The sequence below is a fragment of the Bos indicus genome, chromosome 22 (genome assembly GCF_029378745.1).
Source record: "Bos indicus isolate NIAB-ARS_2022 breed Sahiwal x Tharparkar chromosome 22, NIAB-ARS_B.indTharparkar_mat_pri_1.0, whole genome shotgun sequence".
Taxonomy (NCBI): Eukaryota; Metazoa; Chordata; class Mammalia; order Artiodactyla; family Bovidae; genus Bos; species Bos indicus.
Genome location: NC_091781.1, coordinates 46,255,362 through 46,273,442, shown reverse-complemented (window position 1 = coordinate 46,273,442; position 18,081 = coordinate 46,255,362). Strand labels below are relative to the sequence as shown.

The 18,081-nt window shown below is 41.9% G+C and overlaps 1 protein-coding gene across 4 annotated transcripts in view; it reads left to right on the top strand.

The window, feature by feature from the left end:
* CACNA2D3 (calcium voltage-gated channel auxiliary subunit alpha2delta 3) overlaps positions 1-18,081 on the top strand; it is an 898,858-nt gene that overhangs the window by 451,210 nt on the left and 429,567 nt on the right. For all 4 annotated transcript variants that reach the window (XM_070776473.1, XM_070776472.1, XM_070776475.1 and 1 more), the window contains 3 exons: positions 1,890-2,021; positions 7,750-7,810; positions 7,905-8,055. In XM_070776473.1, the coding sequence (XP_070632574.1) occupies positions 1,890-2,021; positions 7,750-7,810; positions 7,905-8,055 (344 nt within the window). The remainder of the gene's footprint in view (positions 1-1,889; positions 2,022-7,749; positions 7,811-7,904; positions 8,056-18,081) is intronic.

The following is an 18,081-nucleotide window of genomic DNA, read 5'->3' as shown; positions in this document are numbered from 1 at the left end:
CTGGAGGTGAGACAGTAAGACAAGGTGCCATGTCTGTCCACTGAGTTAGACTCATATCTTGAGCTGTGTCTTGCCCTCAACCTCTTAGAGGGAATCAACTGGCAAAGGCAGGCAGCCGGGGCGGAGGAGCGGTGAGTACCAATACCAACAGTGAGCTGTCTTGCAGTGTGCGTAATTTATATAAGCATTTCTAGAGTTGCTTTGCTTGTTGGCTTGCTGTGTGACTTGACTGGACTGATAGAATTTGTCCCCTTTCCCATTGTCTGCGAAGTATGGAAGGATTTTGAAATGAGGATGCCACAGTGGGGTTGCTGTGATTCACAGTCCCACAGGGATTCTGGTGAGGGTGCTGGACTCCAGGGCAATGGACTAGCTCCACTGATGGCTTTATGAATGTCTGTCGCCATTAATCCATTTTTGTCAATGTTTGTGGTTTTTTTAAGATTTTATTTATTTTATTTTTTGGCTGTTACGGGTCTTTTTCACTGCACACAGGCTTTCTCTAGTTGTGATGAGCTGAAGCTACTCTTCATTGCTGTGCGTGGGCTTCCCTTGCTGTGAAGCACAGCTCTAGGTATGCTTCAGTAGTTGCGGTTCACAGGCTCTAGAGCATGGGCTCAGTAGTTGTGACGCACTGGCTTAATTCCTAATCCTAACCTGCATTATGGGGAAGGCAATGGCACCCCACTCCAGTATTCTTGCCTGGAAAATCCCATGGATAGAGGAGCCTGGTGGGCTGCAGTCCATGGCGTTGCTAGGAGTTGGACACGACTGAGTGACTTCACTTTCTCTTTTCACTTTCATGCATTGGAGAAGGAAATGGCAACCCACTCCAGTGTTCTTGCCTGGAGAATCCCAGGGACGGGGGAGCATGGTGGGCTGTCATCTCTGGGGTCGCACAGAGTCGGACATGACTGAAGCGACTTAGCAGCAACCCGCATTATACTGGGAGTGGACAATTATCTATTCTCTTATAACAAAATTCTGCCAAGTGTTTCATCATTTTGAAATAGAATCTTCTAAAGTTAAAGAAAAGTGTCCACTTAAAGAGCATCCTCAGTTGGATCAGAAATACAAGAAATATTTGCTTATTTTCTGTCTTTGTCTTCACTCTGAATTCTCATCTGTGGACAAAAGGCAAGGGGTTATCTTTGGACTGCTAAGGATGAGGAAAAGAGATTTACTCATGGATTCACAGGGCAGAAGAGTAGACAGCTGTATGGAATTGGAGAACAACCTTTGTTTTATTCATCCATCCATTCATTTCTTTATCCATCCAACATTTCTGGCGTTTCTGCCATGTGCTGGTCAAAGGTGTGCAGCAGGCTACCAAAGCAAGATGATTCCTGCCCTTATGGAGCTCATAATCTGCTGAACAGAAGAAGTAGAGAGATTTAGTTGTGTAATTCCAATTTATTTATTTTTGAAACAAACTTTTATGTTAGAGGTGGAGAGAACTGAAACAGGACTGTGTTGACTTAGGCGATAGCAGTGACAGAAAACACATTTTTCCTGTTTTTAATGCTGAGTTCGGACTCAGGAGCCAAAACGCAGAGCAGAGTGCTAAGGTCTGTCTTTCTTTCTAAGGAACTATTTGCTCAGCCAGATTCAAAGTTACCCAAAAAGGGATGTGCCTTTCAAGGAGTTATAAACAGAGGCTCCTGGGTGGCTTGGCAGGTTCAAGCAGGATGGGGAAGCCCTAATGTATGCAATTCCTAGGAGCTAACCATTTTGGGAGGTCTTAACTTTCTTCACATCTTCCTGCCGGATAGCCCCCGTGGTGATATCTGTCAACTGTATGAAATGCCATCTGGGTTCAGTTTCACCTTGGTTATGCGGCATACGTAACATTTCTCTTCTTTCTCTCTTCCACCTCTGTTTTTCTCCAGATCCAGCAATTGTCAATGGAGTTTACTGGTCCGAATCCCTAAACAAAGTTTTTGTGGATAACTTTGATCGTGACCCAAGTCTCATATGGCAGTACTTTGGAAGTGCAAAGGGCTTTTTTAGGCAGTATCCAGGTGAGTGTCCCTGCATTGAGAATTACAATTCAAGTTACTGATTCTGTGTTATTTTCCTTTAGGGTTCAGGGTTAAAAGTTTTTTTCTCTTCCCTTAGGAGAAAATGAAAGATTAAATTCAAATATTTTACATCTGTTGACAGAGTACAGGACAGGAATGCCGTGTGGCATCTGCATATGTGTGCACACCCACATAAGGACCTACATGTCATTTCAGCGTCTTTCTCAATAGAGCAGTTCATAGATTCACCACCAAAAGTGAGGAACTGGGGTGTGAAACATACCATACTTGATCTTTCTGCACAAGAGATTGCTTTTATTGCTATTACTGTTATCGTTGTTATTACCAGGGAAAGGAGAAAGCCGTGATCAGCTGAGTTGAATTCCAACTGAAAAATGTAAGAAATGGAAACATTTGAGCTTAGGTTTCCCCACTCCACGGCTAAGAGGAAGAGGTTGAAATGGCCAGAGCACTACTGATGTCAGTGCCTCCAGAGCACCCGCAGACAATCCACCATGACTTGGGAACAAGTGTTCCTTCTGTGGCCTTCACAGGCCTCTGCTTTGCAATAGGAATGTAATACTGGCTAGGTTTAAATTGTAATTAAAAAAGGAAGAAAAAAAAAAAAGGAAGTTTTAATTTTGCTTACAAGTTGTGAAACAGGACTGGAGGCTGCAATTGTGCCAGCATCACAGCTGTAGAAATTAACAAGCTCAACCTAAAAGAAGGAAAAAAAAAAAAAAAATGCCCTGCATAATCTTGGAGCAATTAAGTAGAGTCTTTTATGTTTTCATTAAGTAAGACTAGGCACCTGATGTCTTCTCACTTTGAGGCTCTGAGACTGCCAGCCTCCGCCTGCAGGAGCTGTTTGCCCTGCGCACAGCATCTGTCCCCTGGGACTTGCCTGCCGAGTGCCTGCTTTGCCAGATTAGTCAACATTTCCCAAGAGCTGTGTTCAGCAGGGCATGCATGGTTCCTCCTGGAGCTCACAGAAATTTAAACAATAAGCATCCTATTAAAGATAACATTATAATAAACAGTGGTCTATTAAAGTTCCAGTGTCACCAAATTGCAATCTGCTCTGATACACTCAACAGCGAGTAAATTTAATGCAGATGTGAAAACAGAGCATGGTGGGGGGCTGATCCATCAGGAAGCCACAGGAACAACTTAACGCGGCATACGCAGCATTTGAATGAAGGTGGAGTAAATAAGAAAAAAACACAGATTATCTATTGTCTCCACCAGCAGGAAGTCTTCAAACTGAATTCAAAAGTTTCTAATTTGAAATTTGATAATAGAGATGTATTAGTCATCTTGGGCTGCCATAACAAAATACCACAGACGAGGTGTTTGCGATTTAAACAATAGACATTTATTTCTCATTGTTTTTGAGGCTGGGAAGACCAAGATGAAGATTTGCCTCTTGATGAGACCCCTCTTTTTGGCTTACAGATGGCTGCTTCTCCCTGTGTCCTAACATGGGAGAGAGAAGAAGCTCTAGTTTTTCTTACTCTTTCTGGTAGGACACTAATCCCATCATGGGGGCTCCAGTCTCATGACTTCATCCAAACCTATTCGCAAAGACAGTTACCTCTTAATATCAGAACATAGGGGTTCTTCAACCTATGAATGTTGCTGGACACAAACATTCAGTCCATAACAAAAGAAAATCCTCATAAAGGGTTTATCTAATGTTGTTCAGTCGCTAAGTCGCGTCCGATTCTTTGTGACCCCATGGACTGCAGCATGCCAGGCTCCTCTGTTCTCCACTGTCTCCCAGAGTTTGCTCAAATTCATGTTCTTAGGAGAGATTAATTTGTGTACAAGATTTTTATCAGTCACAATCCGAATAGTTGACGCAGAAACGCTTACAGTTCTTTTATGACATTTGTGGCAGAATTCTGACTTTGTAAAATTCTGCATATTTTCTGTGTGAATAAAGACGTGTATCACAGTCCTCCAAAGGGCTTCACTGCCCTGATACACGTCAGGGCTCACTCTGTGCCTGGTGTTGAACAGAGTACTCCTCTTGTCTCCTGAACGTAAAATGATGTTAGATGAGGGATCCGTGTTGTTGTTTTTTTTTTCCCTAGGATCCTTTTTTCTTTTTAGGATGCTTCTTTTCATGTTTAGAGTGGTACAATAGAATGAACCAGTGGTAAATGTACTTGCCCTTAGGCAGAAAGGATGTTTCTTCATTCTTACCAAAGTGTGTCCTGAGTTCTTGCTTTGTTCTAAGCCCCGTGTGAGGCCCTTAGGATAAAATGGTGAGCTAAAGGGGAAAAGTCACTCCCCCATGAAGCTCCCTCTTGTGGGGAAATGCATTCATCAGAGATTTTAGTTACCAGTGAGAGAAACTCAGCTCCAACCTGCTCCAGCAGGGAACACATTCATTGAACCTTCTGACCTTCGGAGGATGCCCGATTTAGGCTCTGCCCTGTTTGCCCTCCTCTTCATTTTCATGTGGCAAGAAGACTGTGTTGTGTTAGATGAAATTAATTTCCCTCCAATATTACTTTATAATACCTTTGGGAGAGAAACAATAGGATATCAGAATATTGACAATATTTTAACATTTAATCGGATTTGAGGATTGAATCTGCCGAAGAGGTTTCAGCATTTTTTTCAGTTTCTCCTATGGATATACTGTATGTTCTAGGGACATAGTCCTATAAAAGCTGAGGAAGGTAGGCTAGGCATCGCTGATGCTGGCCGTGAAGTCTAGAGTGCCACAGAGAGAAGGCTGCATGGCAGTGAAATCTGCTGCTGAACAGCACCATTCTTTCTATCTTGAGGTGCATGCCCCAGCCAGCCTGGGTGGGATCTCGTTGGCATATTGACACTTCTAGAAATTATATGGTTCCTACAGGTGCTTCTTGGTTAAGTGACAATTCCCTGGATCTCAAAGATGTAAGATGAACCACCTATTATTCCTCTGAAGAGATTACTTGATTACTTGAACATTTTCAAAATATTGCTGTGTACAAAAAACATACTAAAATGTTGAAATATCCTAGGAGAGGTAGTACCCATCTGGGACAGGGTTTCCTGAAGTTTGTCTCCTAAAACATTTTGTTGTGAGATTCTTGGGAACAGAAGGGCTCAATGTTCAAATTAATTTGGTAACTGCTGCCTCTTGCTTTCCCAGCAGCAGAGGTTAAAAATTAATTTTAAGCAGATTAAAGACCCTCAGATGTTCCTCCCATGGTGTAGAAACCAGTTTTACTTTTATTCACTTAACTCTTTCTAACATCCAGTAAATTCTCATGGAACTGCCTTACACTGCCTGTATAAGGTAGAGAATGGTAGCATGGAATTTGGGAGATCAAGTCATAGTCCTGACTGGAAATCTCAGGAAAACCTGTTAAACTTTGAGAGCCTTGGAGTCCCTGCCTTGAAATGATGATTTGGGCTCAAAGGTCAAGTGTGAGTAAGATCATCCTCCAGAGCCCATCTAGCCCTGATTTTGAGACAAGGTATTATCTTTGTTGTGACATCAGGGCAGCTGTGTGTAGAACTGTGTTGAGGTACTGTCTTCATCCCCTCTGTGTGTATCTCCTTTCCTAACCAGCAAAAGCCTGTGTCTCTGGGTCCCCACTGTCACCCAGCTCTTTCCTCAGTGTAGACACCTCTCTGCACGGCCACTCTGGCCTGCCTTTGGTTCCCTGGACTCTACGTGCTCTTCTCAGACTTTGGCAGACAGGGTTCTCTCTGCCTTGGATAATCTTCTTTGCCCTGTGGCCACTCTTCACGTTTATTTTACAAGTCCTACATGTTTTACATAGTGGGTTAAATAGTGTCCCTCTAAATTCATGTGCCCCTGGAGCCTCACTTGTTACCTTTCATGGAAATAGGATCTTTGCAGATCTAATATAGTTGGGAAGTGATCCTATTGGATAAGCATTAAATCCCATGTGGCAAGTGTCCCTATGAGAGAGGAGGGCACACAGACACAGAGAGAAGACGGCCATGTGAAGACAGAAGAAGAAATTGGAATTATGCAGCTACAAGTCAGAGAACACCAAGTGTTACTGGGATCTGCCAGAAGCTAAGAAGAGGCAAGGAAAGATTCTTCCCTAGAGCCTTTTTGAAAAGCACCAATTTCAGCATTGCCTGTGTGGAGTTACAAGCCCATTTTCTGAGACAGGATCTCAATCCAAAAGGAGAATATAGAGTATCACTAATTACTTTCCCCTAGGCCCTGGCCTGAATGCTGGGACAGTAAAACAGAATTGCCTGTTTCTTCTCCAGCGGAGCACATAGTGATGAGGCTGTGATGAAGGAAGGGTGGCAGAGGAGGGTGAGGTGGAGGATGAGCAGGTAGGGTTATGGCCTCAGAACACTGGCCACAGTTCAAGTCCAGGAATGTCCACTGAATGTCGACTATGGGTCAACACATTAAAAATAATTCTTTTTATTTGGACTCAAGCCAGTTCTTGGTGGAGTTATACATTGGAGTAATACTTAGCCTCACTATGGATATAATTTCATTTTAAGTGTCAAGACTGTCAACCTAGCTATACTTGGCTTTATACAAATGCAGTATGTCAGATGTTTTTAAAATAAACTATATTCTTCTCCTTTAGTGTACAATATCATGTCACTTTTATTTTATCTTCATTACCTAATAACCTTCCTTTGGCAGTGGCTTCTCTTCTATTTTCTGATTTGTTACAGAGAATCTTTAAATTAGGTCCATTTGTGGGAGGGAGATGTAGATACAAGGAGAATAGAATAAAATGACTCTTCAGTTTACAAACTTCTATCTCATAGTTATTTCTGAAATGATTTAGCAGTGTTATCTTACGCACCTACCTATTATCAGCCCAATGTAGTCCAGAGAACTGGCACTTATTAATTGGAAAGGAGAATCTCAATACTACAGTCTCAGGCCTTTCTCCTGTGAAAATTATTTTTATGTGTTTATTTTCTCAACTGCAAAATCCTCCATCCCTGAGTAACACCGATGGTTGAAAACAAGGATTTTCTATCTTACTTTTAGGCAGCAAACACTTTTCTTTTTAAATGAAAGTTTATTCTTAAAAACTAAGTTTTAAATAGAGAATGTGAAGTTTGGATGTATCCCGACCAGTCTGCAAGCCACAGGGCTAAGGATGTTGGATTCCATTTTATGTAAGGGGAAAACCCTCCAGGCTTCAAAGACTGAAATTCAACTTCTATTATGCAGCATAATTAGGGCCATTTTATTTCATTTCAATGTAGGAAGCCAAGCCAAAACAGGGCTCACAAGAGAACAGACTGTGTATAGTCTGAGATGGAAACATACCGAGTACTTTCTAATGCCTCCGCCCCCACCATGCTCTAGGCATTACCTGTCTGGGTCCAGGAACAGGGCATGACTCTGCCCAGAGATCTACAAATGATGCAGCCAGGTCCAGCAACTTGTAGGACAGTGAGATGTGGCCTTGGCAAACTTTAACTAGCCTTAGGAAGGAACTGCAGCCATGTCCTTTCTTGATGGGCAGCGGGTTACTAAAGATGTCACCACTCTCTAGCAGATCCTGGAGCAGTTGGGCTGAGGCCGTGTTCCAACCCTAAAGCACCTTCCCAGAGCTGGTGATGGAGCATGTGATGAGCCCCAGGGTTGGTCTTTGCATGTGATTTTTCACCCTGTTCATTCAATCAGCAGAGCAGAACAGCCTTGAAATGCTATGAATAAATATTTGAAGTTTCTGGGTTTCTCATAACTCCATTTTTCTTCTAGGGATTAAATGGGAACCAGATGAGAATGGAGTCATTGCCTTTGACTGCAGGAACCGAAAGTGGTAGGAAATGGTCAAACCTCTTAGTTATTTTTTAAAAGAGAAAATTTGCAGAGAGATTCAGAATTGATCTTTGCTTAATTTTCCTCGGACACAGGTACATCCAGGCAGCGACTTCTCCAAAAGACGTGGTCATTTTAGTGGATGTCAGTGGCAGCATGAAAGGGCTCCGCATGACGATCGCAAAGCAAACAGTCTCGTCTATTTTGGATACGCTGGGGGATGACGACTTCTTCAACATAATTGCTGTGAGTGCAGCTGTTTTGTGCTTTCTTTGCACTTTAAGTTCACTTGATCTTTTAGCAGCAAGCAGTTAACATTCTCCTTGCTTTTGTATACACAACATTAGATGCCCTAGGACGAGAGCCCGATAGTCCCGTGTGAGTTCCCTGAATCAGGATATTGGAGGGGTTTCGGGGTCTGGGAAAGCAGTTGGGCACATTTTTTCTCACCTGGCACTCAGGCTTTGTCATCTGGAAGAGCAGCACTGGATTTGGGAACCAAACCGTTTAAAACCTTAGGGAATTAGACTTAGTGAGATTTTCTTTAAACTACTAGATTTTCTTATGTGGAAATTAATTTTAAGCTAGGTTTGTGTGATGACAGTGATAGCAATCATGATGATAAGATATTGAAAATGTAGAGAGCAGGGTAAGGCTCAGAGAGTACTCCATCCTAGCTTCAGAAACAAAAACGGTACTTATTAAGTGCCTACTGTGTGCCATTTGCTTACGTTTCATATTTGCATTATCCTCATTCCTCACAGGGGCTCTAGGAGTAGGGGGTGGTTTTGACATTTTCTCAGGTGAAATTGCAGGGATTGAGAGTGTGTCTGTATCTTGGTAGAGGTCACAGAGCTGAAAAGTGAGAGATCTGGGAAGCAAGCCCAGTTAGGAACATGCTGGCTGGGCAGGAGCACTGATTCAGGAGTCCATCTCCAGTTCTTTTTCCTCTTCTCAGTTCTCTGGTATGAGTCTTTTTAAGGGCCGTATAAATGCACCCCTTATTTCCCTCCAACTCTTTTCCAAAGATGACAGCCACATGCGCCTGATTCTTTTACTTGAATACTTAGCTAGGAGCTCCTGTGTGGTGGGCACCTGTGCTTTGCTGAATCATCTCTCTCTGGGACACGGAGTGGATGCAGCAGGCTTGGGGGCAGTGTGGTGAGGGGCACAGAGCTTGGCTTCAGAGTTGGGACTTAGTTTTGAACCCTAATTGTGGCACACACATGGCATGTCTTGGGATGAACCTCGTGAGTCTGCACCTCAGCCTGTAGCTGTGGCAGGTGCAGTCTCATTGCCCACAGGGTCCCTGCCAACATAACCTGCACTGGTGCAGGAAGCCAGTGGTGGGGTACTAAAGAAGGGCTGCTATCTGAAGAGTGAGCTGCGAGGACACGCTCCCAAGAGTACTAATGCTGTGTCTGTGTGGCTTCTCTGGGCCCCTGAGCAGAGTGTGTCATCATGGAACCCTGTTTCTGGGCAGTCTTCTGCATGGGCATGACATCCACTTTTATTTGCTGGCCAGAGGGCACAGGTGTTGAAGTGACTCTGAGCTTGCAGGAGGGATTGCCTGATTAGTGTCCTGCCTGCTTCTGACGAGGCTTGGAGCAGAAAGGCACAACAACAGGGCACCATGATTTAATAGCTTCAGCTTTTAAAAAACCCTGAAAAGCTAAAGGAAAACAAAGAGAATAATAAATTCCATGGGACCAGAGGTTAGTCTCATTTATTCACTGAACTGTCCCTAGTGCCTAGAACAGTACCTGGCAAATAGTAGTTTAAATCCTTGTTGAATGAGTTATATCAGCATTTTCTTTCCATGGAGTACCACTGCTAAGTGTCCCCATGTAGATGATGTTATTGGATCTTCACCCCAGTTCTGTATTGCTTGATGTGGAGACAGAGGTACCAGAAAATGACACAGTGAGGACTCAAAAACTGTCCAGGTACCCCACATCCTCTTTCCTGAGCAGAAATGAAGCCAATGTTGTTGAACCACTCAGCCATCTTACTGTGAAACTGTATGGCCTCAGGCATAGCTCTTTGAAGATTTTTTAGATGGAACTTTGGGGTTCCACGGAGAAGGCAATGGCACCCCACTCCAGTACTCTTGCCTGGAAAATCCCATGGATGGAGGAGCCCGGTAGGCTGCAGTCCATGGGGTCGTTAAGAGTCGGACACAACTGAGCAACTTCACTTTCACTTTTTCACTTTCATGCATTGGAGAAGGAAATGGCAACCCACTCCAGTGTTCTTGCCTGGAGAATCCCAGGGGCAGGAGAGCCTGGTGGGTTGACGTCTATGGGGTCACAGAGAGTTGGACACGACTGAAGTGACTTAGCAGCAGCAGTTGGGGTTCCAAATCAAGAAAAGTTACTTTGGTTACCAGTCTCATTATGAATATGCAAACTTGGCCTGATCCTCACACATCCTGAAGCATTTACAGATAAGAAGCAGCTAATTTGAGACTATCTTTCTTATTAATCTTTAATTACTCATTACAGAAGTATCATAAATTTGCATAATAAGAAGAGCTAACTAATTACATTGTGAATCCTTTATCAGTCAGGATTTATTGTTCTGTTAACAAAACCAATCGATTGAAATAATCTCTGTAAGTTCATTAAGATATACAAACAGTGTCAGCTCAATAATGAAGAGAGGATGATTAAGACAGTTAAAAGTAGACATGCCAGTTATTATAGAACAGTTAAGGAAAAAAATTATTTTTTTTTACCCCAAATTGGTCGCTTATATAAAGAAACCCATTAGAGGGCCCATTAACCCTCACTGTACATCTGTTTATTAGTTTTCAACATAAATGATCAGCTTCAAGACTATTTACATAATTATTTTGACATCTATAAGGATTCTCTGACCTTTTTTATTTGAAGACTCTATAGTAAAATCATGAACTCTGCTCCCTTAATGGATAAGGGGATGGATCAAATATGTTCAAATTAATTTTAAAAGCCTGAGGTCATAAAAAGAACCACTAATTAGTAGTAACTCTTAACATACTGATTGCTTTTAATGTAGGCAACATATATAAAAATTTTAAACAACTCTGTAATGTTCCCATTCCCTTTCCTTTGGCACATATTCTTTCAAACTTTTCTATCTATATGAACACATATTTTCCCCACAAAAATCGAATCCTTTTTTACAGAATATTCAGCAACTTGCTTCTATACTCATATTATATCAAGTGTATCTGCAGAACAGAGTCCCATCCTCTATAGTTTGCCTTAATTTTTTAACCAGTCCGCCTTTGTAATCTCTTTTCTACATTAGAGTGCTACAATCCATGGACTCGTGAATATATTTTTGTAAGACTGGCTATGCTTCTGTTGAATAAACTCTGTAAGTTAAATTGCTACACTGAAGGACAGTCTGCACAGAATTAGGAATTATCAGAATATCCACTAAGTAGGGTATAATATTTACATACTTAGAAATTGTATTGTCAGCTCCATCTGATATAACTAAATACCAAATATTGAGTGGCTTAAACAACATTAATTTATTTTCTCCTAGTTACAGAGGCTGGAAAGTTTAAAATCAAGGTCTGGCAGGACTTAGTTTCTGATGAAAATTCTCTTCCTTGCTTGCACATAGCCACTTTCTGGTCTGCACATTATGGCCTTTTCTCCCTATGCTTATGCAGAAAGAGAAAGAGGGCAAGCTCTCTCATGTCTTCTGTTATCAGGGCATAGTACCACCACAAGAGTCCTACCTTCCTGACCTCATCTAACTGTAATTATATATTATATATGGCCATAATAATATCTCCCACCAGTCCCATCTTCAAATACCATCACACTGTGGATTAAGGGCTTCAAAATATGAATTAAGTGGAGGACACAAACATTCAGTCCATAACAACAGTATTTTGAGGGTCCTAATCACTAGATTTGTAATTGGCAAGTCTTCATTTGCATGTCCTTAAATCACCTCTTCCAACCCTAAATGTGTTTCACCAGTTTTACCTTGACAAATTGTGTGGTGGTTTATTCCTCTATCTCCTTTTCCAGTTTTTACAGTGGCAGAATTGCTCTAGGAATATGTGGTATGTTTTTCCTTTGTCTGTCTAAAGTGGTCTTTGGCTGTCTAGAGGAAGACGCATTGCAGGCTCTTATGAGTATAGGGGGCTGTGATATTTGAAAATCCACCAGGATGCCCTGCAAATCTGTTTGACTGCATTGTTCTTGTTGACTGGATTCCATTTACGGGAGGGGACATTATCATTTCACCCTTCATTACACTGTCAGTTTTCTCTTGCTTGCTGGGTAGATGTTTGAGAAGACATTTCAGTGTTTTCAGTTCAGTTCAGTTCAGTTCAATTGATCAGTCATGTCCCACTCTTTGAGACCCCATGGACTGCAGCATGCCAGGCCTCCCTGTCTATCGCCAACTCCCGGAATTTACTCAAACTCATGTTCATTGAGTTGGTGATGCCATCCAACCGTCTCATCCTCTGTCGTGCCCTTCTCCTCCTGCCCTCAATCTTTCCCAACATCAGGGTCTTTTCCAGTAAGTCAGCTCTTTGCATCAAGTGGCCAAAGTATTGAAGTTTCAGCTTCAGCATCAGTCCTTCCAATGAACACCCAGGACTGATCTCCTTTAGGATGGACTGGTTGGATCTCCTTGCAGTCCAAGAGACTCTCAAGAGTCTTCTCCAACACCACAGTTCAAAAGCATCAGTTCTTTGGTGCTCAGCTTTCCTTACAGTCCATCTTTCACATCCATACATGACTATTGGAAAAACCATAGCCTTGACTAGACGGACCTTTGTTCACAAGGTAATGTCTCTGTTTTTTAATATGCTGTCTAGGTTGGTCATAACTTTTCATCCATGGAGCAAGTGTCTTTTAATTTCATGGCTGCAGTCACCATCTGCAGTGATTTTGGAGCCCAAGAAGATAAAGTCTGTCACTGTTTCCACTATTTCCCCATCTATTTGCCATGAAGTGATGGGACCAGATGCCATGATCTTTGTTTTCTGAATGTTTAGCTTTTTTTTTTTTTTTAATTAATTTTATTTTATTTTTAAACTTTACATAATTGTATTAGTTTTGCCAAATATCAAAATGAATCCACCACAGGTATACATGTGTTCCCCATCCTGAACCCTCCTCCCTCCTCCCTCCCCATACCATCCCTCTGGGTCGTCCCAGTGCACTAGCCCCAAGCATCCAGTATCGTGCATTGAACCTGGACTGGCATCTCGTTTCATACATGATATTTTACATGTTTCAATGTTGAGCTTTAAGCCAACTTTTTCACTCTCCTCTTTCAATTCATCAAGAGGCTTTTTAGTTCCTCTTCAATTTCTGCCATAAGGGTGGTGTCATCTGCATATCTGAGGTTATTGATGTTTCTCCCAGAAATCTTGATTCCAGCTTGTGCTTCTTCCAGTCCAGCGTTTCTCATGATGTACTCTGCATATAAGTTAAATAAACAGGGTGACAATATACAGCCTTGATGTGCTCTTTTCCCTATTTGAAACCAGTCTGTTATTCCATGTCCAGTTCCAACTGTTGCTTCCTGACCTGCATACAGATTTCTCAAGAGGCAGATCAGGTGGTTTGATATTCCCATCTCTTGAAGAATTTTCCACAGTTTGTTGTGATCCACACAGTCAAAGGCTTAGACATAGTCAATAAAGCAGTAGAAGATATTTTTCTGGAACTTTCTTGCTTTTGCAAGGATCCAATGGATGTTGGCAATTTTATCTCTGGTTCCTCTGCCTTTTCTAAATCCAGCTTGAACATCTGGAAGTTCACAGTTCACGTATTGCTGAAGCCTGGCTTGGAGAATTTTTAGCATTACTTTACTAACATGTGAGATGAGGGCAATTGTGCAGTAGTTTGAGCATTCTTTGGCATTGCCTTTCTTTGGGATTGGAATGAAAACTGACCTTTTCCAGTCCTGTGGCCACGGCCGAGTTTTCCAAATTTGCTGGCATATTGAGGGCAACACTTTCATGGCATCATCTTTTAGGATTTGAAATAGCTCAACTGGAATTCCATCACCTCCACTAGCTTTGTTCATAGTGATGCTTCCTAAGGCCCACTTGACTTCACATTCCAGGATGTCTGGCTCTAGGTTGGTGATCACACCATCGTGATGATCTGGGTCATGAAGATCTATTTTGTACAGTTCTTCTGTGTATTCTTGCCACCTCTTCTTAATATCTTCTGCTTCTGTTAGATCCATACCATTTCTGTCCTTTGTCGAGCCCATCTTTGCATGAAATGTTCCTTGGTATCTCTAATTTTCTTGAAGAGGTCTCTAGTCTTTCCCATTCTACTGTTTTCCTCTATTTCTTTGCATTGATCACTGAGGAAGGCTTCCTTATCTCTCCTTGGTATTCTTTGGAACTCTGCATTCAAATGGGTATATCTTTGCTTTCGCCTTTGCTTTTCACTTCTCTTCTATTTATAGCTATTTGTAAGGCCTCCTCAGACAGCCGTTTTGCCTTTTTGTATTTCTTTTCCTTAGGGATGGTCTTGATCACTGTCTCCTGTACAGTGTCATTAACCTCTGGGGAGAAAGTAAAAAATACAATCTTAATAATGTTGGAAGCTTTTGTACTTTGTAGGCATTTTGGTTGTACAATTCTAATTCATCCTTGCCATTTGATTTTCAGTGCCATAATGGGGAAGGAAGGAAGGGAATTTAAATAGTGGAAAAGATTTTCCTTGCCCATTCCAGCCATTTTACATATTTGCATGTTTATATTACCTTCATTGCTAAGTGCATCTTATATGTTATACTGAAAATTTCTTTCCAGATCTTTCCAGAGAATAAAAATGAAAAGATAATGCTAAAACTTGTTTTAGTTTTCCTGAGCAGGATATTGCAAAATCTAAGATCAATGAACTAAATGATTAAATTATGAAAAAATTGTTGAAATATGAGAGTGATTTTGTGCAGTTGAAGTTAAAATTTAAGGTCAAACCACTGATGCATGAAGAGAGATGTTTCTGACAAGAGAAAAGCCGTATTTTTCTGATTCACTTTGAAGTCTAACTCCAAGCCATGCATTAAATTAACAATATTATCATAAAAATAAGAGTGCTAATTCTGTTCCATGCTGAAATTTGAAAAATGATTTTACAGAAGCCTAAGCCATGCATTAAATGAACACAGTATTAACTGGGCTGATATTGTTAAATCAATTTAAATGCCTCCTGTAGGCTGTGTTTGTGCAGAGTTGAATAGGGAAGAGCGTCATTTGTTAGTTCAACTCAGAACTTTCTGGTGCCCTGGTTTTAATTTGCAGATTTTCTTCAGAGCTGTTTCTCCAGTGCTTTGCCTGCTGTGGATTTGCTTTTTAAAGTAATCGATTCCGTATTAAAAGTATAAGGATGGTATTTTCTTTCGGTGCTCATTTGTTCTGTATTGCTAATTATGTCCAGTTGTGTTTCAAATTACACAAGAAGCTTTTGTAATGCAAAAGATCCCTGGGATGCCTTGTGTTGGTGAAAATATTGTGGGTTCATCTGCTTCATTACATAATCTCTACACATTTTCATTCTAAAGGTTATTTAATCAAAAGTGCATCAATAAAGCCATAAAGTATTTAATAGAGTTCCAGCAGTTCTGCATCACTTTCTTGCATTGTATAATCATACCAGTATTTTAACTCTATCCTTTTTTGGTTTTTGTTTTCTGCCACTTAGGATTCTCTAAAATGTACCGATTTACTTCCTTTGCATTTTATCATCTGTTTTTTGAAGAGGCTAGAGATTCTCATCATATTATTTTATTTATTTTTTTGTCTTTGTGTCAACTTTTTTTCTTCTTTAGGCTTTGTTTCTAATCTTTTCCATCGGGAATCTTTAATTTTGCCTTTCATTTCTTTGTTCTGGTTATTTATTTATTCAGCAAATGCTATTGAGTGCTATGAGTTAAGTACTGGGACTGCTTTTGTAGGTAAGGAAGACAGGTTTTCTTCCCACATGAGCTTTAAAGGTTTGGGGTTTGTATGTGTTGGCTATGGACGCAACCAGGAAGAAAGAAGGTGCTCGCAGTCGAGTGTAGACAGAGCAGTCTCAGCAAAGGGCAGGATAGTGTGGAGGCTGAGAGCGCACAGAGCTGGGCCATGCAGCCAGCTAGGACTCAGTGGTGGCTTCTTGGAATAAGCGATGATGAAGTGAACACGTAAAGACAGATGGGCATTAACCAGGAGTATGCAGTGAGATAGGGCAGGAAAAATAGCAAACAATTGAGGAGGAAAGTGCTGTTTTGAAATTGTAATAAATCCTCTCCCACCCCCAGGAAGTATAGACCTGGCTGGCTTGGCTGCAAGGAGTTCAGTGACTGGATGTAGTGGACTAGGGGTGAATGTGGGAAGCAGAGAGAACTGGTGAGTGGGGGTGATGCGGAAAAGAATGGTACTGGGTTGAGAGGGCCGGTCCAGATCAATCTATGTGTTCAGCCAGGTAAAGGAACTAGTACATCTGCTGAAGAGAGGAAAGAAGTCTGAGCTGCAGGGTGACGTGTCCACATGTTCCCTAAAGTCTCTCTCTTCTTCATGAGGCCTTTCCTCAGTCTCTTTTATAGGCAGCTGATCATCTTGTTCTGTTAGGCCTGAGAGATGCATTGCTTTCACTGATCATCTCCAGCTTCCAACGTTAAGCAGGATTTTGAATCCCCGGTATCATGCAGAGCCCACAGTAACCTGCCCTTTGCTCTCCAGTCTCTGGGCTGAAATTTACACAAGCCAGCATGTGACACGATTCTGCACCAATGCTAAAGCTTCCATGAATCTTAGCTGGTGAACCCAACCCATTTATTCTTTGTTTTTAGATTCTTCTCCCCAGAGTTCTGGCCATTCATTGAATGAAACTTGGCTTTCCACTTTTACATCATCATTAAAATTCCCATTGAGGATTTTGCTGTGTCCTTAAAATGAGAGATTTGGGAGTACTTCCAGAGATTGGTAAAAAGGAAAGAAAAGGCAGATAGTGATGTATACCTTGCTGCCAGAGTATAGAGTTTGGTGGTTGGCCTGAAGAGAAAGTAGTGGGTTGTAGCCTGACATATGAAGAATAACATGGGTTTCTTTTGAGCAACCCTCCCCGCCCCCTGCCTTTTTTTTTGAGTGGACCATGGGCACTTTCCTGGTAGCTCAGATGGTAAAGAATCTGCCTGTGGTGCAGGAGATCTGGGTTCTATTCCTGGGTCAGGAAGATCCCCTGGATAAGGGAATGGCAACCCATTCCAGTATTCTTGCCTGGAGAATCCCATGGACAAAGAAGCCTGACAGGTCCATGGGGTCGCAAAGAGTCGGACACGACTGAGCAACTAACACTTACTTAGTTATGACATCACAGATAAGTACCTTTTATGGTGAAAAGGAAAAGTATATATTATTGAGCATGTTCTTTTACTAATAAAAGTAAGAGGAAGTGTTTCCATGATTACCCCACAGTAATGATCATGGGCAAATTTAGCCAGTGTTTGATATCTGTGACACATGGCAAATGCTTATTCAGGAGGGAAACGAATGAAGGATTTCATGGCAGATACCTTCCTACGAGGGGATTTGGCAGTAGGCCCCCAGCACTGTCTTGGCTCCCTGTCTGCCAAAGACCCAGGTTCAGGGAGGGTTCAGAGTTTGGCAAGGAGTGGGGCAGCGTGCAGCTGCACAATGTGGTGGTTTCTGTCTCAAGTGTTTTGAGTCACCTGTGGGTGTGGAGCAGTACTTCTTTCCACCAAATACGGTGTCTGTGCTCTCTGGAGAGGGCAGGGGCATGTGAGCCCTGTTTCCAAGAGTAGGTCATGGTCATTGCCCCACCTCTTTCCTACTTGCCACCTCCTATATAGTCTATCTGTCAGTCTTCTATGAAGCACACAGCACAGTCACATATATATATTTTCTGTCTTTCTTCGTCTCATGCACCCACACACTTTCTTTCTCTTTCTTCCATGAGAGTTCTGTGTTGACTCTTCACTGAACCATCTCATTTCATCCTCACAGTAAGTTCATGAGAGAAGTTGGTAACAATCCCCATTCCCCTGATATGAACACTGACTAAAAGAGCAGAGATGCTTTAGTGAAGATCACCTAGCTGGTGTGTGTCTGAGCCTGGATTTGAACCCACCCTGTTTGCCCCAGTTGCTTAGCTCTACGCTCTACCCTTGTGTCAATCAGAGAAGAGCCAACCCGGCAGGCAAAAGGAAGAAGGAAACTGACAGCGACTGATACCTTGCATCTGTGTGGCAGATTCTAAGCTCTTTAAAGAGTGAACGTTCTTTGTC